At 47.7% G+C, this 27145-nt stretch overlaps 1 protein-coding gene across 4 annotated transcripts in view; it reads right to left on the reverse strand.

The window, feature by feature from the left end:
- Positions 1-27145, reverse strand: part of LDLRAD3 (low density lipoprotein receptor class A domain containing 3) — a 249935-nt gene that overhangs the window by 150948 nt on the left and 71842 nt on the right. For all 4 annotated transcript variants that reach the window (XM_058663174.1, XM_058663175.1, XM_058663173.1 and 1 more), the window contains exon 2: positions 18884-19030. In XM_058663174.1, coding sequence (XP_058519157.1) covers positions 18884-19030 — 147 coding nt within the window. The remainder of the gene's footprint in view (positions 1-18883; positions 19031-27145) is intronic.

The raw sequence follows: 27145 nt of genomic DNA on the forward strand, positions 1-27145 counted from the left end.
ACACTTGCCAGAGTCAGCTCTGCAATAGGCCATGATCATACAGTCCTCAGCTTATGTTGTCTGCAGCACTGTGCCCAGCAGGGCAAAGGGAACCGTGTGAATGGAGGGGCTCTACCAGAACTCAGTCCCTGACACCCTATTCTGGGGCACAGTGAACTTGAACATTAGGCTGCCTCCCGACAGAAAGGAAACTCCAGCTTTCTGCAGGCGCCCATTCAGTGTTTTCAGCTAACAACTGATTCCTAGTGATGCAAGGTCCATGGCCAGGTCAGTGGTTCAGAACAGAGTTCAATGGCATGGTTTAGACACCATTGCAACCAAGAATGGGTCTAGCTGAGTAGCTCTGTGAGTGTGGCAGGAACAGAACGCCAGGTCAAGCTCCAGCGGACTCGTAATCAGGTCAGTGGTGCTGCTGTCCTGCACTGAATGCGCCTCCTCATTGCTATTCCCCAAACAGGGGGAGAGATTGCCCAGTTAACCAGCCGGCAAGCACCGATGCTGGGACTCAAACCAACATGAGTCTGAGCAGGTCTAATAACGGATTCATTGGCACCCAAAGCACCCCGCTGCTACCTTTAGAGAGCTGCTGGAAGCAGATCTGGGCTCATAAAAGAAAAACATTTCTGAGTACCCTCACACCCGTGCTAAAGTAGTGGAAAAGTACCATACGATGCTGCCTTTGGAATCTCAAACATCAAGAAGGATTTAGGGGAGGGTCCTGTGGCACAGCAGGCTAAGTCATCATTTCAGATGCCCCCAGCCTACACAGAAGTCTCAGCTACAGATCTGAGTCCAACTTCAGCTTCCAATTCACCTTCCTGCTAATGCACTTAACAGTGTGAAGGTTATGGAAGATGGTCTGTCATCCACATGGGAGATCGGACGTAGTTCCTGGTTTCCAGTTTCAGCCTGGCTAAGCCCTGGCTCTATGAGTGGTAGGAGCGTGAACCAGCAGAAGGAAGAACAGTTGTCTGTTTCTCTCTCTCTCTCTCTCTCTCTCTCTCTATCTCTCTCTCTCTCTCTCTGTTTCTCTTTTTCTCTCTGTCTCTCTCCACTCCAACCCCTCCATGTCAGGCTACATTTTTTTAAGATTTATTCATTTTTATTAGAAGGGCAGATACACATAGAGGAGGAAAGACAAAGAGGAAGATCTTTTATCCATTGATTCATTTTCCAAGTAGTCGCAATGGCTGGAGCTGTGCCAATCTGAAGCCAGGAGCTCAGAGCCTCTTCTGGGTCTCCCACGTAGGTGCAGGGTCCCAAGAAGGCGTTGGGCCATCCTCAACTGTTTTCCCAGGCCACAAGCAAGGAGCTGGCTGGGAAGCACGGCCATCGGGATTAGAACTGAGATTCATATGGAAACCTGGCACGTGCAAGGTGAGGACCTTAGCCACTAGGCTATCGCTACCTTTCAAACAAATCTATCTTTTGGTTTTTTTTATTTTATTAAATGAGATGAAAGAAAAATGGGGACAGTGATACATTCTGTCTGAATGCCTCAGAATATTCTGCGAAATGTATACAAATTTCAACAGATAGCTTTCTGAGAGAGAGAGAGAGAGAGAGAGAGAGGAAGGAAGGAAGGAAGGGAGAGAGACACGTAGTTGCTTTGCTTTCAGCAGGAAAAGGCTCAAACCCCAAGTCCCCACCGCTCTGCACTGCTCTCCGTCTCAGTTCTGGCCATGGCTGCTGGCATCCAACAGGTATAATCTGAAACCCACTGCTGAGAGCCCCACCCCTTACCATGGGGACAAAACGTCAGGCTGCATGTCCGGGAATGGGATCTCCGGAACCCTGGCTGGTTGGACGTTCTGGCCCTGTATGCAGCAGCACTGAGCGCCAGGCAGCATTTCTCTTCATACTTTCATTCGTTTTCTAATTGTCCACGAACCAGCAATTGCATGTACTCAAAAATGATAATATCATTACTAATGACCAATTCATCTCAAGAGCAAAGCAAGGATCTAGTATTGTCCCCAACCCTTAGGAGGTATAAATGTACTCGATTGCTAGGATGTAGACAGTATCATTTATTATTTCCGATTCACAGAGAAGGAAACTGAAGTGCACAGAACTTAAATAACAGGACCAGGATGCACAGGGACCAGGACAAACCCAAGCCAGCCTGTGTTAGGATGGTGTACACTCAGGTACTCCTCCCCACCTCCTAGGCAAAAATAATAAGTTAGGAAAGAAAAAACTGTCCATTATCTCATCTCCTGGGGAGAGCCACTGTTAACACGGATATAATCTTGTCGGCAACACTTACTGAAATTTCCAAAGGCCAGACACCTCTCGCTGAGAATTTCATTTCTTAGCTTGGATAAAGTCATTTTCTCTCACGGACAACACGATGAAAGTGCCAGCAACCTGTGTAAGGTCTTTGGGAGAAAACACGCACAGAGGAGCAGGGGAGGCCCAAAGCTCATGGCCATCACGGGACCTAGTGCTCACTATTCACAACTGTGTGCTCTGCAGGACAATACACGAGCCAGGACACCTCTTGGAGGGAGCCCAGTAAAACATTCTTCTCCCAGAGGAGGAAAAATGCCAGCAGTGCCAGGCACTGTCCAACCATGCAGCATCCTTGGGCACAGAGCCTGGAGGTCTAACCACAGGACACAGGGACCCTGAGCTGCAGCTGAGCAGCCAGCCTGCCGATTCCAGGCTCCACTATTTCTGGGACTCTGCTCCAGCAGGTTTTGCTTGGGGTCAAGCCTTAAATCTACATGAACAGCTGAGTCAGACCACATTCCTGAGCACGTTTTGTAACATCTTGGATGGCTATTCTCCACAAGAGCCCAGGAGCCCCGGGGGGTCGGGGGGGGGGGGAATTTAAAAAAAAAAAAGCAAAAACAAACCACTTTCCTTTTTTCTTCTTTAGCACTGTCACATCGAGCCACCAACACAAAGCTACATGACTCCTTCTGGACATGCATGTGGCATGGGCCACATCCTGCAGGAGCATCTGCTGATAGGGAGAACGCAGCAGGCAGGCACTGCAGCCTGCTCTGCCATGATTTGTTGGGGAAAGACCAAAGCACGCGCTAAGGACAAGAATGGCCATGGCCACCTGCGGAATGCTGCTCTGAGCACCTGGCATTACAGCGTGTCACTCAAGTTGCACCAGCTGGCAACACAGAGACTTCTTCGTCCTTTTTATGGATGTGACAAGGGAGGAGTGGAGTATTCGAGAAGCATGCTTGGGGTCAGCCAGCTAGGAGGCTATAAAGTGTGAGAGGACAATCCAACTCCCTCATTGGACTCTGCAGCGCCAAGCTCCTTTCTTTGCTGATACAGCCCTGGATGACCGATCAGGAACTTCTGCAAGAACCCCCTGAAAATCCTTGTTCTTCCTCCTGTCATGGGCACCAGGAGTTCCTCCTGGCAGAGCTTAAGTGCACGCTGTCCTCTGCTTCACCCTCTGTACTGAGTGTCAACTTCAATCTCTGCACATTCTCTACCCCGCAAGGGATGGTTTCTGTCCCTCAAATTCATTTGTTGAGACCCCATGTCATGGTATCAGGTGGCGGAGCCTATGGGAGGTGAGTGACTGGGTTAATGCCCTTAGAAAAAGGGGACAAAATTTCTTGTCCTCTCTGCCACATAAGGATACAATGAGAAGTTTGCAATTGACAGTCCTGAAGAAGGACCATGCACAAGCCCCCTAAGACACTGGCCACCCAAGTTCTGATTTCCCAATCTTCCAGAACCAGGAGAAATACATGTCTGATTGGGCATGGTGGCACTGCAAGTTAGGTTGCCGTTTGCCATCTCTAGGTTCCACGTCAGAGTGCCTGGTTCAAGTCCTTACTCCTCTACTTTGATCCCTGTTGATCCTCAGTCCTACTGATGTGTACCCTGGGAGGCAGCGGGTTATGTATGGCTCAAGTCTGAGTCCCTGCCACCCACTGAGGAATCCTGCACTGGGTTCTGCACTACTGGCTTCGGATTGGCCCTACCATTGCTGTTGTAGGCAACTGAGGAACAAATGAACAGATGGAGGATACTTCAGTTTCTTTCTCTCTTACTCTGCCTTTCAACTTCATAAAAATCATTTTTAAAAAATAAACACTTACGGGGCTTGGTACGGTAGCTTAGCAGCTAAAACCCTCACCTTGAACACACCCCAGATGGGCACCAGTTCTAATCCCAGCAGCCCTGATTCCCATCTAGCTCCCTGCTTGTGGCCTGGGAAAACAGTTGAAGATGACACAAAGCCTTGGGACCCTACACCCGCATGGGAGACTCAGAAGAGCCTCTGGGCTCCTGGCTTCAGATCGGCTCAGCACTAGCCATTGCAGCCACTTGGGGAGTGAATCAATGGATGGAAGATCTTCCCCTCTGTCTAGATAGATAGATAGATAGACAGACAGACAGACACACACACACACACACAAACATATATATATCTGACTTTGCAATAAAAATAAATAACTCTTTTTTAACAAATAAACACTTAGGAAGAAAGGGAGGGAAAAAAGGAGATTGAGAGAAAGAAAGGGTGAGCACCTATTTAGGTGAAACAGTAGTTTGTGGCATGTCTCTGCAGCAGCCTAACTGGACAAAGCCGAGCTTTTGCAGTTTTGGCTTGGACATGGGCCACTGAACCCCAGAAACATGCCCTTCCGCCACCTGCTGGAACCCTTTCCAGCATGGGTGAAGCCTGCTGTTGACAGCATCACCTCCTCATCTGGCCTGGGCCTCCTGTAAGACGGAATGTCCTGGCCCACCGTTCTCCTCTAGGGTCATCTAGTGTACAGGACACAGTACAGGCTCTAAAAACAAATGATGGGAAAAAATCAAATTCAAAGTAAATTAATGAACACAAGCACACAGCTCACTGGTGGCTTTGGTGGTCAGGAAAACAGCTTGCCCAGCTATTCTGAGCCAAGAAGCAACAGTGACCACTCCAACTACTGCCCCTCCCTACCTACTGCCAATTCAGGCCAAAGCCAACTCTCCACGGGCTGCTCTGTCAATGACTGGGCCTAGTAATTGTGCTAAGCCAGGCTCATGCTTGTGAGACCTAAGCCTCCTCCAACAGGTACCTGCAGCTCCAGGACTTCAACAGGCCCAGCCTAACCATTCATGCACCTTCAGTACAGTTCAAGGTCCTTCCTTCTCTGGCCTCCATATATCACTGTCTAAGGCTCTTCCTGTCTTCCTCTGCTCCCACCCCAGGCCAATTCCTGGACATCTACTGATGTCTTGGCAGGGCTTGTGTCCTTATTGCTCTTCAAGGCAAAGGCAGCCCAACAGGTTCTTCTCCAACTCACTTGAAGAAGCAACACCCCAGATGCTATGGGCTGAATGGCTGCACCCCTCCAAATCTAGAGTGAAATCATAGGCTCTAAGGTAATAGCATTAGGAGGCAGAGTCTTTCTGAGTTTATCATGGGATAGAGCCATCAGGAATGTGGTTAGTGTCTTTACAGAAGACAATGTATAAGCATGATGGTCATCCATTCTACCACATAAGAACACAACAAGAAAATGTAGTTGCCCTTGAACCTGGAAGCATGTGCTAAGATCCCAGCATGCTGAGAAGATTAAAAGGCAGAGAAAGGAAGGTACGTAACTTGCATGCCCATCTCCAGAGAAGCTCATAGCGGCCCTGAGTGACAGCAGGGATAGAGAGAGAGGCAGAGGCAGCAGCTGGTTCTTGAGGCAAAGCACCCGGCACCATCGCAGCAGAAGCACCTGACCGAGCAGCAGACAGCCACAAGTCCTTGCAGCTTGGCAGGGAATCTCAGCCAAGGCTCTCCATTCCAGGAAACTGGGGACAAGCTTGTTCTGAATTCTAACATCAGAGGCCCAGTACATTCCACATCAAGGCCACCACTGCCCCGCAGGCTGCTGTCCTACAGCCTGGGCACTGACAGTGGTGTCAATCTGCAAGACACATGGTAGGGGAGCAGGCATGCCCTTGTACAAGCTTTTGAACCTATGCACAGCTGCAGGCAGCATCCTGCATCAGATGTGCCTCTTCCTGGCTGAGGACACCAATCTGACACTCTGCTCACCGGGGCCAGTCCCAAGACCAAAAGGCCCAGAGTGTCCCTAAAGCTCTAACACCATGGACAAATCAAGAAAGCAACAGCTTGGCCTTTCTTCCTCTTTTCTTGGATGGGAACAAAATATTCAGCTCTGTTCCCCACCCCTGCCATGAGACCTCAGCATGCATGACAGGCTTTGTTGTCAAACATCAACAGAATGGGGTGGGGCGGGGGGGAGCAAATGAACCTTCCCTCTGCCAAGACACAGTGGGAGACAAGATGTACCTCTCCCCTGCACATTCAAACCCAGAGAGAACCAGAGACATCAGCCACCTCCTCATCTCCAGCCTCTGCAGATACAGGGTATGGAAGCTGGAAGCAAGCAAGTCAGGGACACGCAAAGGACGCCTTTCCAAGGGAGCACAGCCTGTATGCTAAACTGGCACTCACTGAAGCTCTGCTGGCTGCAGAACACGGAATAACAATGGCCAATGACATTGCCAACATTCGTGGAACTCACTTGCAGGGATGTTAACAAAGGACCTGGTATTTACCACTCCAGAAGCCAGGAGTTCCTGAAATGCTTTCCAATGAGGGGTATGCAGCTGTCTTGTGACCTCAGAGATTCTCCACCCCCATCATCTCCCACTCTGAAGCCTCAGCTAACTAATCCTGCTGTGTGATTCCCCCACCAAGACTCTCCCTGGTCATGTGTTGGCACCAGAGGAAGGTACCACATCCCATTTATAAAATAAGTTTCCCTTCTATCCCTGAAATTTTTGAAAAGCTATCAGACAACTGCACCATAGCTGTGAGGCAGATAAAAATGCAAGTCTGCATTTTAAAAAAAAATGCCTAAAAATAAAAAGATTGCACAGTTTCAGACAAAGTTGGATCAGCAAGATCTGTCTGAATGTTTCAGTGGGGGGGATTTAATGTCCTGTGATTTTGCAGCCATTTAAATTTTATTAGCAATTACTGGGCCCGTTACCACTGACTATATCTTGCAGTTACAGCCAAATCTTGGCAATGAGAATGTGCTGGAACAGGGGCCCAGGCGCCCTGGCTGTGCTCATCCCATAAACATGGCAATGCAAACTTCCCTGTGCCCTGCTCAGAGTGGGTTCATTAGGATTCTTCTGTTTGCAGGAGGGAAAAGGCAGCAAAGAGAGCTGACAATACTGAGGCTCTCTGCGTGTGATGAGGAAAACAGGAGCAACGGGATGCAGCCGGAGTTTGAGTTGATTTGAAACATGGCTCTAAACTGACTCCATTCCAGTGTGTTCTTGGCTGGTGTCAGTACTGGCACTGAAATTGCTAGTTTCCATGAATGCAACAGCAGGTCACATCCAGCAGCTACTATCCCCTGGGAGAGAAAGACGGAGCTCAAAGGTGCTTAGGGCAGGAGAGGCCTCAGATAAATGCCATCCAGGAATCCCAACACAGAACAGGGCTGGAAGGGTATTGTCTAGGACATGGGGGAGTAGGGGATCTCAATGCATAATGAAAATAAGCGTCATTGGAATGTGGGGTGTAGTGACTCCAAAATGTGAACAGCTGTTCTCCTCCGGAAAGATGCTGGCTTGGAGAGCTCCTCCACGTTCTCCAGGGATCAGGAAGCCTTGGTGGGCCAGGGCCAGCAGGCCTCAGCTCCTTCCCCAGCCGGGTACTGCAGCCACAGTCTCAGTTCCAAGGGAAGGGGTGTCAGGCCCCTGGAAGAGCCTGACTGCTCTCATTCTCTGGATGAAAAGTGAGTAGGGGCAGTGTGAGCTGGAGTGTCAGGTGGTCAAGAGCTTCCTGGCCCAGGGCAGGCCCTCATCCTGGCCCCCTGCTCCATGCAGGCTATCAGTAAGGCTCCTGGGGTCCTTCTCCTGAAAAGACTTCAAGAAGGGAATGCACTGATTTCCACCGGGGCCCTGCCCACTGGCATGTTCACAGCAAGTCTCCCTTGGCTCACACAGCCCGTTAGGACAGGAGAGCATCATGGAGGCCATTTGCACCGTTTTTTTTTTTTTTTTTGTAACTTTTTAAATAACATTTTTTATTTACACAAAATTTATATTATTTTACATTAAATTTACATTTAGTGGAGCTTCCTGGCTCCACTAAATAAAGAATGCAACAAATAAAATATGAAAAGATCACAGACCAGTAGGACAATAGTCATCTTTTGATTACTGTGTGGGGCACACACAAGAATCAAAAGAAAAGTTGTGTAACTTCATGCAAAGATTTTTAAAGCATCACAAAATCATTAAAAATACAGTTGTAAGCAATTTCTACCAACTCACTGGGCAAAGATCTTAAAGGAGGTTTGACATGCGATATTTGTACATGTCCTGCTTGTTCCAAGGAAAACATGTTCTCCAACTCTATCCATGTTGTTCTAAATGCTAGAATGTCATTCCTTTTATGGCTGAATAACATTCCATTTTATATAGAGATACAGATGTACAGATAGATATGTGTGTATGCACGTGCACACACATATATACACACTGCAATTCTCTTTTTCCATTCATCTTACAGTGGACATGTAGACTGATTCCCTATTTTTGCTTTCATGGTAGCACAGGTATCTATCTGATACAGTTGATTCTGTTGGGTTCATGCCCAGGAGTAGGATCCATCTGTGATGCCTGAAGCAGCCTGGACCAGAACTCGGCAGCAATCCTGGAGACTCCCTATTACACGACCTGTTGCATCCCCAGGGAAGGCAGACAAGGCCAAGTGAGCCTTATGAAGTTCCTGCTCATACTAGACATCAGCACCTTCCTTTCTATCCTCACACCTGCTCCATTACACAGATAGCAAAACTGAGGCTCCAAGAAGGGACATGATAAGTCAGGAGCAGAGCTGGGAGTTAAACCAGCACTGTGACTCGACACTGTCAGGAAGGGTACAAGCTAATATTTACCCAGTGCTTACTACGTGCCAGTTGCTGTTTGAGAGGATTTCATGTTTTTGGCTCTTTGCTAAGGTCACACAGCTCCCACGGGATGGAGTCAGGACGCTGCAGGTGGCACGGCTCCACATCCAGGCCCCTCCCACTCGCATCTTGCCTCCCATCCCCAAGCAAGGCATTCTCAGGAACACACACATACAGCTATGTGTTTGGAAACATTCACCATCCTGGGTTGAAGTTTCAGTTGCTAACGATCAGAACCACTGCAAGATGTCACTATGTGCCAAGGATGCTACTATTTCATGTACAGCTAAGAACCTAAAGAGGCTGCTACTTAAAATCGGACACATGGATCTCTTCACAGATCACAAGGGGTTGGAGGGAAACGGTGGGTCAGATTTGCGGAATTCTTGGAGGCCTTAGAACAAGCAAGATGGTTAAATGCATGACATGTGTGCCGGGTCCCTGTGAGTGCCCTACGTATTCTCACATCAACTCTGCTTTTTCCAGAAAGCCCAATAATCTTGCTTTTTAGGTGCAAGCTCTCAGTGTATAAACACTGGCATTGGATTTGGGCTTCCAGTGCCTTGTACAGAGCAAACAAACCCTGATGACAGCCCGAATTGGCTGTGGCCTCCAGAGACCCTCCCAGCCCCCAGGCCTGGGACACGGGTGTTTAGTCTACAGCTACTGCCCAGCACAGCCTCCGACCTATGTGACTACTAAAGGCACAGGGGTTTCCCAGGCTGCCACCCACACCATGCAGCATCCAGAGAAGCTACAATGAAGCAGCAGTAGGTAGAACAAAAAATTTAACTCCTTTTCACGTTTAAATCATTCTTGCAGTGTTACTGAACACTCCTCGTTTTAAGGACATGCTTGATCCTATTTGCATCACCACTGAGCTATCAAAGGCAGACACAGCAAGCTCCAGTGAAACAGCAGGAGCCACATGGTGTGGGACTCCTCATAGAGCCACCCACTGGGCTCCATCCCTTCTCCTACTTGTCCCAAGGGTTGAGGATCACTGGGTGAAAACTGCCTTGGGACGTGGGAATGCCACCTCAATAGCAACAAAGCCAGGTGAGATGAAGTCTGATCTGGATCAGGACAGTCTCTGAACCAGTGATTTGTCCCCTTGACCTTGAAGGGCAATCCGAAGGCCAAAGTATGGAGACTTACTTGGTAGGAGTGATGTAGCCAAGAGCCAAAGACAATGCAATGATGGCTAGTGGCCACAAGGCATTGGGAAGAGGCCAGGAAGGACTGTCCCTTCTTAGAGTCTGCAGAGAAAGCAATACCCACACGGGGATTTGGGGTCTCTGGAACTATGAACAAATACACAACACAGCATGACGACATTCTGGTTACAGCATTTTGTCGTAGTGCCTCAGGAAACATGTACATCAGAGAGGTGTGGGGCAGCTTGTTACTCCTTTTCTAGGATTAAAACTGCCATTTCCTTCTGAATCCAGCAATGCAGCATAGCCTCTTAAGCTGCTATTTGCAACAGCATCATCTGCAAAACTAGTTTGAGTCTCAGCTGCTCCACTTCTGATCCAGCTCCCTGCTAATGCATCTGCACAAGTAGCAAGAGATTGCTTGAGTACTTGGACCCTCATTAGCCACATGGGAGACACAGATGGAGGTCCAGGTTTCTGGCTTTGGTCTGACCCAGCCCTGGCCACCATGGCCATTTGATAAATGAACTAGGTGGATGAAAGACCTCCTTTTCTGTCTTCCCTCTGTAACTCTACCGCTCAAATTTGTACAAATACTTTTTAAAAATCGGCCTCTTCAAACCCTAGCATGGACTTTTAGAAAACTTGACAAATGTTAAATTCATATGAAATCAACTTGGAACATACCACATGCCCAATTGGATACAACTGAAGAATTTATGCTGTGAGTCCACCAAATGAATGGAAGGCCTTTCCTAACTATAGCCCATGAGTCAGAAAGAGCTCACAGCTGCTAAAAGTAGAGGCCAAAAAAAGAGCGACTTCTCCAACTTTAAGGTTTAAAATGTGGGAGGCCACAGGCAGTGGCGCCAGCTTCTGGTGGGTGCTGAAGAAAGCTCTTCAAGTGACAAAGCAAAACAAAATTGTCATAAGCCACTTGGTGCCTAACTGTGAGAGGATCTCACAGGACAGGAACTCTGGAAGTGGGCACCATTGCACATTCAGGAAGACAGAGGTTTCTGAGGCTACATACCGAATATGTGCCTCCAACTCCCTCCCCTGCCAACAGCCAGCCCCAGCCCAGGCCCTCAAACTTTGGTTTCTCTCCCTTACTGCATGAGCTTGCATGTCTGCCTGGCTCCCAGGAGCTCTAAGCTAAGAGAGAGATTTCATGAATGCTCATGGCTGTGTGTCTCAGACTCTCAAGTGAAAAGAAGGTATTGACCCAATAAAGAACAGTGTTTTGTCAAAGGGAGCACAGGACGGGACAAGGGAGGGACTAGTATAACTCCTGGCACTTCAAGGCCAGTAATACCTCCAGCTTGCTAAGCTTAGGGCAGGGACAGGGAACCTTCTTTCTGTCAAGGACCATTTGGATATTTATACTATCATTTGAGGGTCATATAAAATAATCAGCTTAAAAACATTTAGCCTGCTGGGGCCAATGCCATACCATAGCAGGCTAAGCCTTCTCCTGCAGCATCAGTATCCCACATGAGTGCCGGTTCAAGTCCCAGCTATATCACTTTCCATTCAGCCCCTTGTGAATGGCATTGGAAAGCAGTAACAGAACCCATGCACACACATGGGAAACCCAGAAGAAGCTCCTGGTTCCTGGCTTTGGATCAGCTCAACTCTTGCTGTTGTAGCCATTTAGCAAGTGAACCACCAGATGAAAGATCTTTCTCTCTCTCCTCTCTCTGTAATTCTGCCTTTCAAATTAAAAAAAAAAATCTTTTAAAGAAAACTTAGACTGCTATCAAATTTCAAGTTTTACCTGCAGTTGGCAGGGGCAGACCACATGATTTCAGGGCAACAGGCCAGAGGTTCCCCACCCCTGGTTAGAGAGAATCGATGTCAGTTAACATTTTACTCCTACGGTACATACATGACCCCATTTATGTAAATCACCAACCAAACTGCCCCAGGACACAATACCTATTACGTAAGCTGAGCTCATTTCCCAGTGGCTTGTAGCCTGGATGTATGTGTTACTAAAGCTTCCGGGCTAGGTCCTGCTATAACTCCATCTTGCAGATGAGGAAATAGATGCAAAGTACAGTAAAACAGCACTTCCAGTTTCAGAGGTCATAAAGCGCCCAACATTGTCTGGCCCTCCAAAGTTCTTGCTTCTAATCACAGTTCTTGCTCAGGCGTGAAATGGCCTGGATATATACAGAAAAACTGACTCCAGTAGGAAGAGGCCGCACGTACACACTCACGTGTCAGGGATTTCCTCCGCATGTGGCTGCAAGCGAAGCGGATGAACCTTTTATTCCAAGTGTTTCAGGGACACGGTGTTGCCCGCACATGCCAGGGCTGTCCTCTGAGGCCTGGCTTGGACTTCAGCAACGCAAGCTGCCTTGCCAGAGCCAAAACTGCAGAGAAACAACCCGACACTCACACAACAGGGCAGGAAGCATGGGCAGAAAGTGACAGCAAGAGTCTGCCAGAGAGGCTGGAGACAGGGCTGTAACACAAGAAGGACCTGCAGTTCCCGGGCTGGCTCAGGGAAGCTCCATGATTTACATGGTCCCTGGGAGGCGGGTGTGTCCCTGCCACTGGCCACCATTGCTGCCACCATTAACTGGTGGAAAGCCATGGAAAGTGATCCACTTACATTTCTGGAGGCCTCAAGTCTAAAATCTGACAACCAGAAGGGCTGAATTCCCTTCAAGATGCTGGGCAGCCCCTTCCTGGGCTCTGGGGTGGCCGTAGTCTTAGGGGTCCCTCACCTTCAAGTGCTCCCAGTCTCTGTCATCACACAGTGTCGCTCCCTCACACAGGCACATTTTCTTCCCACAGGACACCACTCATCAGAGATGCAGGGCTTGCCCCACTGCGCTGCACCCTCTTCTTACGTAGTCAGGACCCAGTGGGTACTCTCCGATACTGAAAGTCAGAGTGTCAACATATTCAAGAGACACAACTCACGCCATGAGAGTAAGAGCTGGCCTTTCAAACCACTGCAAAGCAGCAGGATGCCTGTGACCATTATCCTGGCATAAACCCCTGTGGGACAGCTGCTACTCACTGTGTCACAGTTTTGAATATCACAGTGAGGGCAGACAGGTAGGTAGCTTAGTAGCAAAGATACCTGCATCCTGTGTCAAGAACACGTGGGTTAGTCCCACGTCTGCACCTGCTTCCAGCTTCCTATTCATGAAGACCCTAGAAGGCAGCAGTGATGGTTCGGGATCACCGGGTTTCTGTCACTCACTTGGGAGGACTGGATGGAGTTCCATGTGGCCCGCCCACTGTGGGTATCTAGAGGAGGAACAGTAGATGCAAGAGTGCTCTTGCTCTCTCTCTCTTTCTCTCTCTCTGTGTATCTGCCCTCACATTTCTTTAAAAATCAAAACACAAATGGTGAGTGCTTATTGGCTGCAGTTTGCAACAGTTGCTAGGATTGCCACAACAAAGTACCCCCTACAATTCAGCAAACAACTAGAAATGCCCTGGTTCAAGGTTCTGCAGGCCAGAGGTCAGAGATCAAGGTGGCTCCTCCTGAGAGCTGAAGGAGAGTCCCTCCCATGCCTCTCTCCTTGGCCTGTAGATGGCAGCGTTCCCTCTGGATCACTGTACCCAATGTTCCCCTTTCTCTGAGGATACCTGTCACCCCATCTTTAGGACCACATGTAACTCAGTGGGAATTAACTAGAATGCTACTGCCAGAAGAAGCAGCAGGAGGTCCCATGGGGCAGAAAGTCAACCCTGGAATCCACAGAGGGGACACCAATGAGCCCCAAACATTGGTGCTTTCCAGCCCCCCCACAGGCAGACTACAGTCCTGTAACTACCAGGTACAACCCATGCTTCATGGGTGGGTGGCCAGCTGTCCCAGCTCCTTCTCTGAGAACAGACAAGAGCTGTGTTCATCCCTGGGAAGGCTCCGGATTGCCAACAGCATTTTAGGTGGAGCCAAGCAAGAGGCACCTCAGTGAGCTGGCTGAATTCCTTAGACTCTTGGCTGGGAAAGCAAGCAGAATCCAGGTTTGCCTTCATGTCTACCTGCACAGTCACACCAGGTTGAAAGCAAAATGCCACAAGTGATACCACCGCCTAGAGGTAGGTGAGGCAGACACCAGCTCAGCGGAGTGACTTCCTTGCTCTTTCTCCTGACTCCAGCAGTGCCTGTCAAGCCCTGTATTGTGGGTTTCTGGCCTCACCCCAGAGCAGGGAGAAACCATGGTGAAGCAATGGTTGTGGAATAGCACCGAACACGTAACACTCAAATTCTGTTTGGAGATATTCCAATTTTATCATCTGGCAAAGTCTTCCATGTTATCCCCCGCGTTGCCCACCCTCCTGACACATGCATGGCACGAAGGGGCCAAGGTTCTAAATGAATACAAGAAACAAACCACGACTGGCCCACTGGGTTAGGACTTAGAACTAAAAGGAGGGCTGCAGTGCCCACTCTAGGTCAAATGTGGGTTCTGTAAGTCCAACATGCCACTCTGTGACAGCATGGGGCGGGAACTGGAGTGCATTCCCTTCAAACAAAAGAGCCAAGAGGCTCACAGAACTCCATGTCATCTCTGAAACCATTAACACAGAAACGTCTCAGTGATGGTTTCCAATGTGTTAGTCCTGATTACACACGGCAAGAGCCCTTCAACAAGACCAGAGAAAGAAGACAAACCCCACAGAGGTTCTCAGATCAATGGGAGAGGGTTGTAGCAAATTCTTTGCTTCACAGTTTTCATTGATTTCTTTATAGGAGGAGTGAGATCTTCCTTCCTCTGGTTCCTTCCCCAAATGCCCATGACCTTGGGGTTAGGCCAGGAACCCGATCTAGGTCTCCCACATGGGTGGCAGGGACTCAGGTACTTGAGACATCACCCACTGCCTACCAAAGTGCACGGTAGCAGGAAGTGGGGCTGGGACTTAAATCTTGGCTCTGTGGCCTGGGATGTCAACGTCCCAGAATGGGATGCAGTGGCTTACCCACTGCACGAAGTGCCCACCCTGGGGACTGCCTTCTGGGCCAGCTCAAAGTTCTGTGTGTCTACTCTGCTACTCAGGGGACAAGAGCATTCTTCTGCATGAGGCTCTCATGATTATCAAACACATTAACGTAATGGAAAGTGCAGGAGATAGTCCAGCCCAGTGGATGCTCTTATATATGCATGCCACCACCCTGTCACAACCACTGCTTCCCTGGAGCGCCACACTTGTCCAAAATCAATCTCTATCCCTTTTATGACAAAAAAGCCATAATGAATATAAAATAACCACTTGGAGCATTCACTAATCAAGAATATGAAAACACTCAAAGTACCCCTGAAAAAGAGTTTGTTCTCAGAATCCTAAGAGAAGTTTCAGCTTCTCCAGGAAGAAAACTCTAAGGGAAATTTTAAACTGAAGGTCTCAACTGAGCTGGGAATTAATTTCATCCAAAAGCCAGTACTTCCCAAGGAACTATAGTAAATGGCAGCATGGGAGAGCAACCTCATGAGGTAGCTTTCTTAACCAAAATGAGAATACATCGCTATTTTCAGTTATCACACTAAACAGAAAAAATACTTTGTGAAGCTATGACCCCGTGCTGCTGAGGCTCAAACAAAGTCAGTCTTCACACACATGCCAGTGAGAGAGCAAACTGGCACAGAGCCACGGCCAAACAGGTGAGCAGCTTGTGGGAAGCACCGGCAAAGGTTCCTGCCACTCACCCAGCAGTTTCATAGCTGAGAATCTAGCCTAAGATGTCTCGGCACAAGGCAAAGTGACACCCACCCTCACCTTCACAGCAGGGAGCATGACGGCAGGAGCGGAAGACAAGAAACAAGGGAAGGCCTGACAGTCAGTGTTTCACTGATGTTATGCCAAGTCAATGTTCTCTGGTGTGGGCACTAAAATGCTGAAGAGAAATATGAAGAAAGTCAAGATTGTTCCAATGTCGATATGGAAAACAAATGATACAACACAGTTGAGTACCTATAATGATCGCAACTGGAATAAGGCAGAATGAAGACATGCAAGATGCTATTAGTGGACGTGTCAGGGTGCACACTGGGTGAGTACTTTGCTTTCCCGACCCCATCCACCAGTCTTTACACTATCTGATTGGCTGCACTCATAATTTTTTTTAAGATTTATTTATTTTATTACAAAGTCAGATATACAGAGAGGAGGAGAGACAGAGAGGAAGATCTTCCACCCGATGATTCACTCCCCAAGTGAGTCGCAACGGGACGGTGCACGCTGATCCCATGCCGGGAACCAGGAACCTCCTCTGGGTCTCCCACGCGGGTGCAGTGTCCCAATGCATTGGGCCATCCTCGACTGCTTTCCCAGGCCACAAGCATGGAGCTGAATGGGAAGTGGAGCTGCCGGGATTAGAACCGGCGCCCACATGGGATCCTGGGTGTTCAAGGCGAGGACTTTAGCTGCTAGGCCACGCCGCCAGGCCCGGCTGCACTCATAATTAAGTGCTTCTTCCGGCTGGGTGAAAACATCTTTTCAGCCTTGGGCACAGGGGAGCCACTCACACTGTGACCTCTCTGCAGGGTCTTTTCTTGCTTAGGGAAGACCCATTCCAGAGAACCTGAGAAGGGCTCACGCCCCAGAGGGAGACACGGAGCTACTATCCCCCTTGAAGTAGATGCTAGGGATTTCAGTTCAGCCACTGGCATGGGCGTCCTGGCCCATCCAAGAACTTTCAGCCCTTCTCCTCAGTTCAAGACAAAACCATCAGTATGTTTCTGTCACCTTAATAAACACTTAACATGTAAAACCCAATAGCCAACAAAAGAGAAATGCTTAAATTTCAGTAAGCATTAACGAATCTCGCTAAATAACAAGCATGAAGGCTCAGCATCACTAGGTGGTAAAGGGATTCTAATGTCCAGTAGACACCAAGAGGTGGTTCAATCTCACATCACCATGACAACAACCCTGCAGATGGCTCAGCAGTAACATTTTTTACAATCCACCCACCAAAGGCACGCACCAAGCTGCCACTTTCCACATGCTAACACTTGTCAACAGTGCTAAGTATCAGAAACCTAATTATACCTATTTCAGAGAGGAGAAATTGAGGCACCAAGAGATTAAATTGTTCTCTTGAGTCTTCCCTCACAGGAAATGAGGAGAAAGAAGTGATGGAATGTAGCCAAGAATCAAACCAAGCAGCCCCAAGCAGCTCCAGCACCACCTCATCCAATGTTATTCTCTCCCCACCATGTCTTCTGTTTGAGCAGAATATTCTCATGATTCTAAACAAGGCTGAAGTGACAGAATGTCACCGAAGACACTGGGTCACGCGGCTGCTAGGACCAAAACAAAGAGTTTCATCTAATCCTAAATTTGTTCATGAATTCCTCACAAGCCTACTTTCCCAGCTCTGCTTACTGTAACCTGCGCCACCTGGAGTCAGATGCACAATGCACCTTGAGAGAGGGTGCTGCACATCCTTGCAGAGTGTTCTAGAATTCTCAGAACAGGACAGAAGGCTGAGCTCTCCTTGCTCTCACTGTAAATGTTACACGTCTAGCAATTTTGGAACCATGCTAGAAATAGGAAAAAGCTACAAAGGACACACCATGACGAACCAAGTCTGAAAATGTGAAAATGCACTAGGCACAATGACCTATTCTGGAAGCAGGCTCCTCCCCAAGAATCCCACCACTAGTACTCTCCCCAACATTTCTGAGGAGTGTACGAGCAGGCACTCCTGCTCATCAGGAGCATCAGATCCCAAAGCTGGGCAAGAGCTCTTTTCCAGAATGAGCAGTTTTCCCAAGGGAGCCCTACCAAAGAGAAGGAGTGGCTGGCTCCTCTACAGGGTGGGCTGTAAACCCAAGGTTGCTCCCTACGTGTCCATAAACTTGACTTCAAATGACCACAGCAGCCACTAAGTACAAAGAACAAATGATTATCCTGCTCTCAACCATTTCCCCTGCGGGCTCCCAGAGACAGGCAGCAGGTTTAGAAATGGAACATGCAGCTGTCCTGACACAGAGGCTATGTGTCAGATGCCCAAAGCACATAAAATCAAAGAACCACTGTCCAGATGTACAACCCCAAGTGGCTGTCCATCAGACACACCTGTGCTCCCCACTCGTTTCCCACCTGCCAGGATGCCAGGGTGGATGACCACATGAAGTCCAGTGGCCAAGCTCACTTTGCAGAGACAACCTTGGGGAGAATGAAGACTGCATCTGCAGGGACAGCAGGTGTGGTGACTGGATTCCCTGTGCCCTCTCAACTCACATCCCAGTGCCCTTTCTTGTGCAGTATTCATCACCAATCCAAATCCCATGCATGTTTCAGCGGCACAGGCTAGGTGAAAGGCTCAGTGAGAAGGTGGGCAGGGGAAGATTGCAAAGACCCCCCAGACCTCTGGTGTGCCCTTGGAAAAGGATACCCTCAGCACAGGAGAGGCCTAGGCCATGTCCCTGTATGTGGGGATGCAACTTACTATGAATTCACAACTGGGCAGGATTTTGTGCCCCTGCTAACTGCCGAGTAAATGTCACCATGAGTGCATGCATGGACCTTGGGGACAGCCAATCTTGGGGTTCAATGCTAGGTCTGCTCCTGGCCAGCTATGAACCCTACAGTGACATAACCTATGGAGGTCTCAGACTGTCATGACAACACGAAGACTGGGGCTGAGAAGATCTCCTGCTTTCCCAGGCTCTGGCTCCACCAACACAAGATTAGCCTCTGCACAGATCATGCTGCCATAAAAGCAGCAAGCAGTATGTGCAGGGTCCAAGCCAGCTCAGGTCTTCCTCCACCAAAGCCCCAGGACTGCCCCAATGCCCACCCCAGCCAGGCCACGCCACTCACGGCACTCCTTCTCATCACTCTTGTCGAAGCAGTCAGGCAGCCCATCGCACTGCCAGGCGCCTGGAATGCACCGCCCATTGCTGCACATGAAGTTGCCCGGGATGTTGCACTCATTGGTGAAGTTGTTCCCGGGGAGCAGCTGGCTCTCTGTGGAAAGAGGGGACAGGAGGTCAGACACATAGCAAGGGCACAAGCTTCCTCCCCACTGAGAGGGCTCTGCTCCATACAGGTGAGGATGCTGGCAAGCAACTTCACCTTCTGAGTTTTGGCTTCTTCACCTGTGAAATGGACTGATAATCATACCCCTTCTGCAGGTCTAACAGGAAAATACAAAAAAAGAAATTTTGGTGTCTGTCTGGTACTAAATAAGAGCTTGCTTTATCCCCTCCTTTCTCCAGCAAAGATTGCCTTTAAAGGAGGATGTTCTTTTGTGACCATAGTTAGTGGCTACACACTTAAATTCCAGATTGGAGTAAGCACTGAATGATACACAGTGCCTCCAACAGTAGGAACTGACAGGGTCCTTTCAAGCAGGCAGGAATATCAGATTACTTTGCTCTAGAAAGCAGGTGCTCAGACCTACCAACCAATCTGCCTGAGATAAGACTGGGAGTAGAAGCCAAGCAGAAATTCAGGCTCAGGACCTATAACTCTAAACAGGGTGCCATGGTTCCCAAAATACTTGCCAGAAGATACTGGAGATTGAGAACCAAGCCCTGAACCAGAATCAAGATGGCAGAATAGTATGAGGACATGTTTAAACATATGGAAAAACATTAGTCAGGGTGAAGCAAAAAGGGCACATTCCAGGAAATAGGAGAGGACAGACTGATGGCAGAGGGGTACCTGGAGACTGAAGGAGAAAGGAAAACAGTGGAAACAACAGGGTGGTGTTGCAGTGACCAGACATTCCAGCATCATTCAGCAAGTGGCAACCTGAGCTGCACCAGCAGTGGAACTCCTGACCAGCAACCAGGTCATGCTGCACAGAAGGAGAGTTCACCAGAACTCAGCAGGTGAACCCCGGCAAAGAATTGCCCGTACTGCTGGTCTGTTTGACCAGGAACAGAGACAGAGCAGCAGATCCCAGACAGGCAGTGCGGGAATGGGGTGGATTTCACAGATGTGGCATCCTACAGGTTCCATTCAAAATAGGTCCAGGTAGTTCCCAGACCTAACAGCCAGCAGATCAAGAACTCCATGAGTTGAACCTCAGGAGCCATTTTGTACAGTGTGGCAAAGGCTTTGAGACTGCAGGGACAATAAGGTGCACATACGCTGAGCTGGGAGCAAACTCACTGAGCTCAGTGCATTGCACTGGTCCCCCATTGAAAATAATACTGACTTTGGCATCTGACAACTCAAAATAGGTCTGTGAGGCCCTCAGACCTAACGGACATCAGATGCCAGCAAAATCAGCACCACCTTCAACCTAGCTATTTAGGACACCTGTTGTCTCCCTAATCCTGGGAACTGCGCAAACTGGAAGTGGGAGAAATGTTGTACAGACAACAGTGCACAACAGCACAGGATCACAGGAGGTAGAGTGCTGAGCCAGGAGCCGGGGCTACAGAGACCATGGTGGAAGTCTAACATACTCGCTGGAGGTAGTGGCACAAGTGACTGTAAATAAAGAGCTGTGTGCCATCCACAATAAGTAAAATCGAATTGCAGATCTTTGGGTGACACAGCTTAGAAATCTGTTCTGAGGAGAAGATTCTGCTAACCAGAAGTACAAGAACCAAGAGCAAAAGAAAAGAGAGGGGCATGATGAATATTACTGAAGACTCCCTTGCGATGGAGAAAAAGCATTTCCCAACCTCAGAGTTAACTGAGGAATACAGAGGAAATGGGGATCCTGAATTCAAAATACTTGTTAAAAAGCTTTTTATCAACAACGAGAAGTACATGCAGGAATTTAAGGTATATGGAACACAGGAAATAGAAACACTGAAACAAAATCCAGCTAAATTATTGGAAAAGAAGGGCTCAATCGAGCAAATTAAAAATTTTGTGGAAAGTCTCAATAACAGAATGAAGGAGGCAGAAGAATCTCAGAATCGAAGATATTTCTTGTCACAAAGGGAAAACAATTAAAAAGCTGGAAGCAGAGCTGGGTCAAACAAAAAAAAAGTATTCAAGAACAAGACACGCTATTAAAAGGCCAAATGTAAGAGGTATGGAGTTCCAGAAGGTGCAGAAAGAAAAGCTGGGTTTAAAATGCATTTAATGAAATAATAAAATAAACTGTCCCTAATCCAAAGAAAGAATTGGGAAACAACATCCAGGAGGGGCACAGAACTTCCAATTGGGTTGGCCAAAAGTGATCTTGACCACGACACAAGATATTCAAGCTCTCTTCAGGTGAACATAAGAAAAAGATCCTTAAATGTGCACATGAAAAAAAACTCAACTGACATATAGAGAAATGGCAATTAAATTCACAGGAGACCTCTCACAGGAAACTTTACATGCCAGAAGGGAATGGAGTGACATATTTCAGATTCTAAAAGCAAAATATTGTCAGCCCAGGATAACGTACCCAGCAAAACTTTCCTTTGTCTTTGAAAATGAAACAAAATACTTCCACAGTAAAGAAAAGTTGAAATAATATGCCTCTTTCAAACCTGCCCGACAAAAGATACTTAAAGATGTTCTCTTGACAGAGAAAAGGAATAGCACCCACCAAAATCAAAGGCAAATGTGAAGCCCCAATAAAATAACAACAGAAGACTAAATCAATGAATAACCCATTGCTAAATGACAGGGCCAAATTACCACCTGCTCATATTTACCCTGAATGTAAACAGCTTAAAATCATCAATCAAATGTCATAGTTTGAAAACACAAAACCCATCTATTTGTTGCCTACAGGAGAAACATTTCACCAACAAAGATCTGGGAGGGGAGAGGGAAAAGGAGGAGAAACCCCAATGCCTATTAAACTGTGTCATAAAATAAAATAAAAAGATCAGGGAGAACTATATTTCACAGATTTTGATGTTTTTGTTTTTAGTTTCATTTCTTCAAAACACTTTTTTCTCATTAAATTCTTCACTGACTCATAGATCATATAGTAGCATCATTTTCTTCAAGAAGGTTCTTGATTTTCTTGTTCATTCCTTCAGTGACACAGCAGTCATTCAGTAGCATGTTATTTAACTTCATGGCATTGTAAATTTCTTCCTGTTTGATTTTGTTTTGTGGCTTTTCATTTAAGGGGATGTATAGTAATTGCATAATGGAGACTATCATTTCTACTGGCATGTTGTTTAATTTCATAGCCTTGTAAATTTCTGGTTTTCTTCCTGTTTTTGATTTTGTTGCAGCTTTTCACTTGGGGGGGATTGACAGTGATTGGAGAGTGAAGACTGACATGTGCAGATGCGAGGATACACTGCAGTGTACATCTCTACTTCCAGATCGAGGATGGACTCCTAGTGAAACTGTTGGATATGTCTTGACAATGGGATGTTAGACTCTCTGCTATTGTCCATGCCCACAATGATGGACTTAAGACTGTTTCTAAGGAACCATTGTTCCTTAGAACTATGCTATTGTAATAATATGGAAAAACTCAGTGTGTGCATGTTGGGGAGTAGGGGATTTGGAGAGGGGCTGGGGAAAATCCCAGGGCCTGTGGAACTGCATCATCTCTATCATAAAATGATAACAACAACAACAACAAAAAGAATACAAGTAAAAAAAAGGAGAGAGAGAATGAAGTCCCAAGGTTCGAGTTCAAAAACACAGAACACCAAGATCCTCCCACCCCAAACCGCCAACCGAAAGGCTGAAACCCAAAAGAAAGGACCAAGATGATGTCAGTGGGGGTGGAGTACTGAAGTCATCCATCCATGGACCAAGAGAACTAAGGCAGATTTCCCAGAGAACTAAGACCTGCTTCGTCAAGTCATTTGAAGTTGAATACTCTTGGGGAAAAAAGGAGGAAGGAAGACCAGTCCCTTGGCACCACAGAGCTCCAGGGATCCCTCTGGAACCATTTCCTAAGCACATATGGGACATTTACAACTTGTGCCCTGTCTTAAAAAACAAAGCTAGGATCCTTCCCCCAGACTGAAAAAACACAAATTGACATTCCAAAAATTTTACTGCCATATACTGTCGTAAGAACAGCGTGGTTCCACATCTGCTGGGTGTATAGCAGCAGAGAAGGGCCCATTTTTCATAAGTGTTTCCAAAGAACTGCATCTCTGGGTCTCAGTATTTCAGATCCCTGGCCTCACATGTTCTTTCTCATGAGTGTACTTTGCATGTACCATTAGGAAAGCCCTGATATCTATTAACTAGGCTTCCTAGAGAATCCCTACACACCCTTTAGCAAACAAATTCTGTGTTGCCTTCCCTCTGAAGTATTCACTGTCTTCTCTAAACACAAATGAATACTTACTCTATCGGCTGGTGATGAGAGACACCGAAAGTATCTTTGAACTTGAACAAGTGGACATCAGCCATTCAGAGTGGGCACAGTTACAGGCAAGTATAACATAGTGGCCCTCATTCCCTGGATACTCCCTTGAAACAAAGCAGCATCACCATACTAGATTAATAACACACATGTATTTCTCTATAAAATAAGCTATCATGCTCATTGGAGAATTCTAGAGCATCAGCGAGATTCTTCTCTGCCTTCTACTGGCATCAGAACCTATAAATCTCCATATCCTCTCCTCATTCCATAACCTCCTACAGATGGCCAATCCCCCAGATGCCATTGCCACAGCCGTAATTCCAGTTCAAGCCAGGATTCTTGTTCTGCCATGAACCCCACTACACGGGCTTTCCGCCTCCCATCTTATTCACTTTTCCCGCTGTGGCCAGAGGAGCATTTTCAACAGCATGGCATTTCCTTACTTCAAAGAGCCATGGAATGACTGCCCAATGTTCTTAAGATAATCTTAAAATTCAAGGAAAGAGGTAACATATGCAGTGGTAGGATACACTGAGCTGAGTCAGCCAAGACTTGGTGCAGCAGGTCACAGCCCAGGGTTTGCAAGGGTATGGAATAAAAACTTGCAGCTCTGACTGGTAAAAACTGCACACATGTTGGGTTACTATCTCTTCTATGCTAAGGTCCAGTCAGACATTATCCATCAATCATTGCACCCTGTTTTACTAAGCCCAGATTCAACATCATTCTCCTAAGACTGGTCTCCCAAAAACCACCAACAGCTTGGAAAAGAACATGAAACATTCACCCCTTGCAGGTACAGGCTCAAGATCCAGAAGAGGAGCAATAGGAGAGGAGCCTAGGACAGCTGGCCATGTCCTGAGTCCCAGCCACACACCAAAGGCTTCAGCAGATTCCTAACAACTGCTTGGGGCTTCACTTACAAGCAGCATGCTCCTCAGGGATCCAGAATGGAATTGTCATCCTGTTTGGTTTTGAAACCACTTCGACTTGTTTTTGTGGCACTAACTCCTGGAAGGCAAGCCCTCTGGAAAAGTCACTGCAACTGTGGAATCTTATTTGACAAACAGATTTCCGGAGCCAGAAAATTGGCTCCACTAGTCTGCAAAGCACATGCTCTGAAAGTCAATAAGGCCAGTGGCACAAAGAGTCGACAAGAGAAGGAATGGATGCAGAGAGCTAAATACTGCGTCCACTAGACAGGGCTCCTGGGCTTAGCAAGTGGTAACAGAGGTGTGCTCTTCTGAATAACTCCATGAGGCATGCAGGGGGTATGCAGAGTTGAGCTTGGGTAGGAATAGGGCACTATGTTTCTTCCAAGGGTTATGTGGATATTTATAACATCGTGAGAGGACCACACACAATTATCAACTTAAAAATAGCCTGATACAGATTTCGGGAATTTCCAGTCCTGCCTGCAGCTGTGTGGATGGGGCCATATCAGATGATTCTGTGGCCTTGCTTTGGCCCCTGGGTCAGCATTCCTCCCTCCTTTCTCTCTCTCCCCCCCACCACAAGACATAATCTCAAAAGGAGAAGAAATTGAGGACAAAAGACAATGAATCTTGTTGATTCTGCCTCCAAAAACCTTCTGCAAACCCAATCAATTACCTTGATAACCTGGAACCACCTCATCCCAAATAGCTTGCCCCCTAAGATGCCTAACAGGGGGCAATTTGGGAACCTATAATAGTGTCTGGAGACATTTTTCTGGCTGTCATCACCAGTGGTAGGAGGAGTTTTACCAACACACGGTAAATGGAGGCCAGGGATGGAGCCACACACCCAGCAATGCCAAGACAGTTGCTCATAACATAGATCTAGGTGGGCCCCAGAGGTCAGCCGTGCTTCCAAGTTCATCCAGCCACTGCTTCCAAGTTCATCCAGTTCCTTCTACTCACACAGAGTGAGGATTTTCAAAGCAACTGATAGTTTCTCTGTGTCCTTAGCATAAATCTAAAACTCCTACCATGAGTTGTAAAGCCCAGCATGATCTGGACTGACCCGCTCTGCGGGTCGTTTCCTCCAACACTATGAAGCCTGCTGGCATCATATTGCTGCTAACTTGGAACAATCTGCTGCCCATATTTCTGCCCTTGGTGTCATGCATGAGCTCAATTTTTTACCTGTCACCCAGAGCTTACATGTTGGTGTCCTAACCCCTAGTACCATCTAGTACTAGCTTCCTGCTAGTGAGTACCTAGGAAGACAGCAGGGGATGGCTTGGGTGCTTGGGTTCCTGTCACCCATGTAGGAGACCTAGATGGAGCTCCTGGCTCCTGCTTCAGCCTGGTCCATCCTAGATGTTGCAGGCAAACAGAGAATCAATCTCTCTCTGTCTCTTTCTCACTTTTACATAAATAAACTTTATTTTTCTACAGATGGGATCACTGTGGTGAAACCTAATCCAATAAGCCTGGTGTCCTCATAAGAAGGGAGAAGGACATAGGCGCACAGAAGAGAGGCCTTAGCAGAAAGCAACCCTGCCGGCCCCTGGAGAGCCAACTCCCAGGCTCCTGAATTGTGAGCATGTCCACTATGTCATGAAAGCCGTCCAGTCTGTCATCTTTTGTTATGGCAGCTCAGTACACTCACAGACTGCCTCACCCCCACCCCATCCATCCTTTAGTCCCCAGCAAAAATCACTCACTATGCCATCCCTGCACTGACACCCAATCTAAAGCAGGCTCCATATTTTACTTGGGCTACAGCCCAGCTTTTCCTTCCCCTCAGCTGGGTTTACTGGTTGTTCCTGATGGCTCCACCTGACCAAATGCTCCCTATAGTCAGACAGCCTCTGTCTGATTAAGCGCCGCGACTGTGGCACCTGACCCTCCGTGGGTCTCCAATAAATCCCTGTGACCCTCCAACAAGAACATCCAATGGTTGGCTGCTCACTTATTCTCTTGCCTCCATAGCCTTCCTTGGAAAGTTCTCCCATTCCACTGGAAGGTGCTGGAAGGTGAGTGAGAGCTGCAAGTACATTGTTGAAGGAGCATGGGAGATTCTGGCTCTGCACAAGTGTAGGACTACCCTGTCTGCTTTGAGAGAGGCTAGAAACCTCCATCTGAAAGCAGCAGTTTCTAGGGGCTGAACTATCTGTGTCCTGAAACACATTCAGAATCCCTAACAGACAAGCACTAACATGAAGCTGGCTAGCTGGGCTTATTCCTCCTTCCCTTCCGTTTATTTTATTTTTTTTTCATTAAGCTTAAAAATGAAAAAGTAGCCCATTTTCACTTCATCATAATACTTACTTAAAATAACCACACCATCTGCACCAAGAAGGTAAAAAAAAAATCCCAAGTCCTCCGCTGTGGACAAAGGCAAACAAGCTGCTATAGCAGCTGCTTCCAAACTGTCCATCCCCTACAAACCAATCCTCAGCAAAGGGGGCCAAACTGTGGCAATGACAGGAACCCAAACAGCTGCTGTCCCCTGCCTAGGCCACTCCAGAACACAGGCAGAGGGGATGACTATCCCAGCTGAGAAACAAGAATTCCATCCAGCTGGAGTCCTGCGGAATCTCCTCTCCCGGGGCTGGTCCTTCCCCCAGAGGGATGCCCCTTGCTGTGTGCAATGCAGAACTGACTTCACAGACCATCAGCAGGCCCTGTTTTCAGACTTCTGCCCAATGGGCCCTCAAGTTGATCCTTCGCTTCCTGACAATCTGGGTCTGCAGGTTCCAGCAGCAGCCAAGCAAGACACACATACTAACACAGGAACAGGCACGCGTGCAGCTCAGTGTTCACTTCTGATCTGGCAAAGATTCTCCGGAGCCTCCCCAGAGACCAAACCAGCTCTTCCCACTGCCTGGTGCCAACAAACAC

The sequence above is a fragment of the Ochotona princeps genome, chromosome 4 (assembly GCF_030435755.1).
Source record: "Ochotona princeps isolate mOchPri1 chromosome 4, mOchPri1.hap1, whole genome shotgun sequence".
In the NCBI taxonomy this organism is placed as follows: domain Eukaryota; kingdom Metazoa; phylum Chordata; class Mammalia; order Lagomorpha; family Ochotonidae; genus Ochotona; species Ochotona princeps.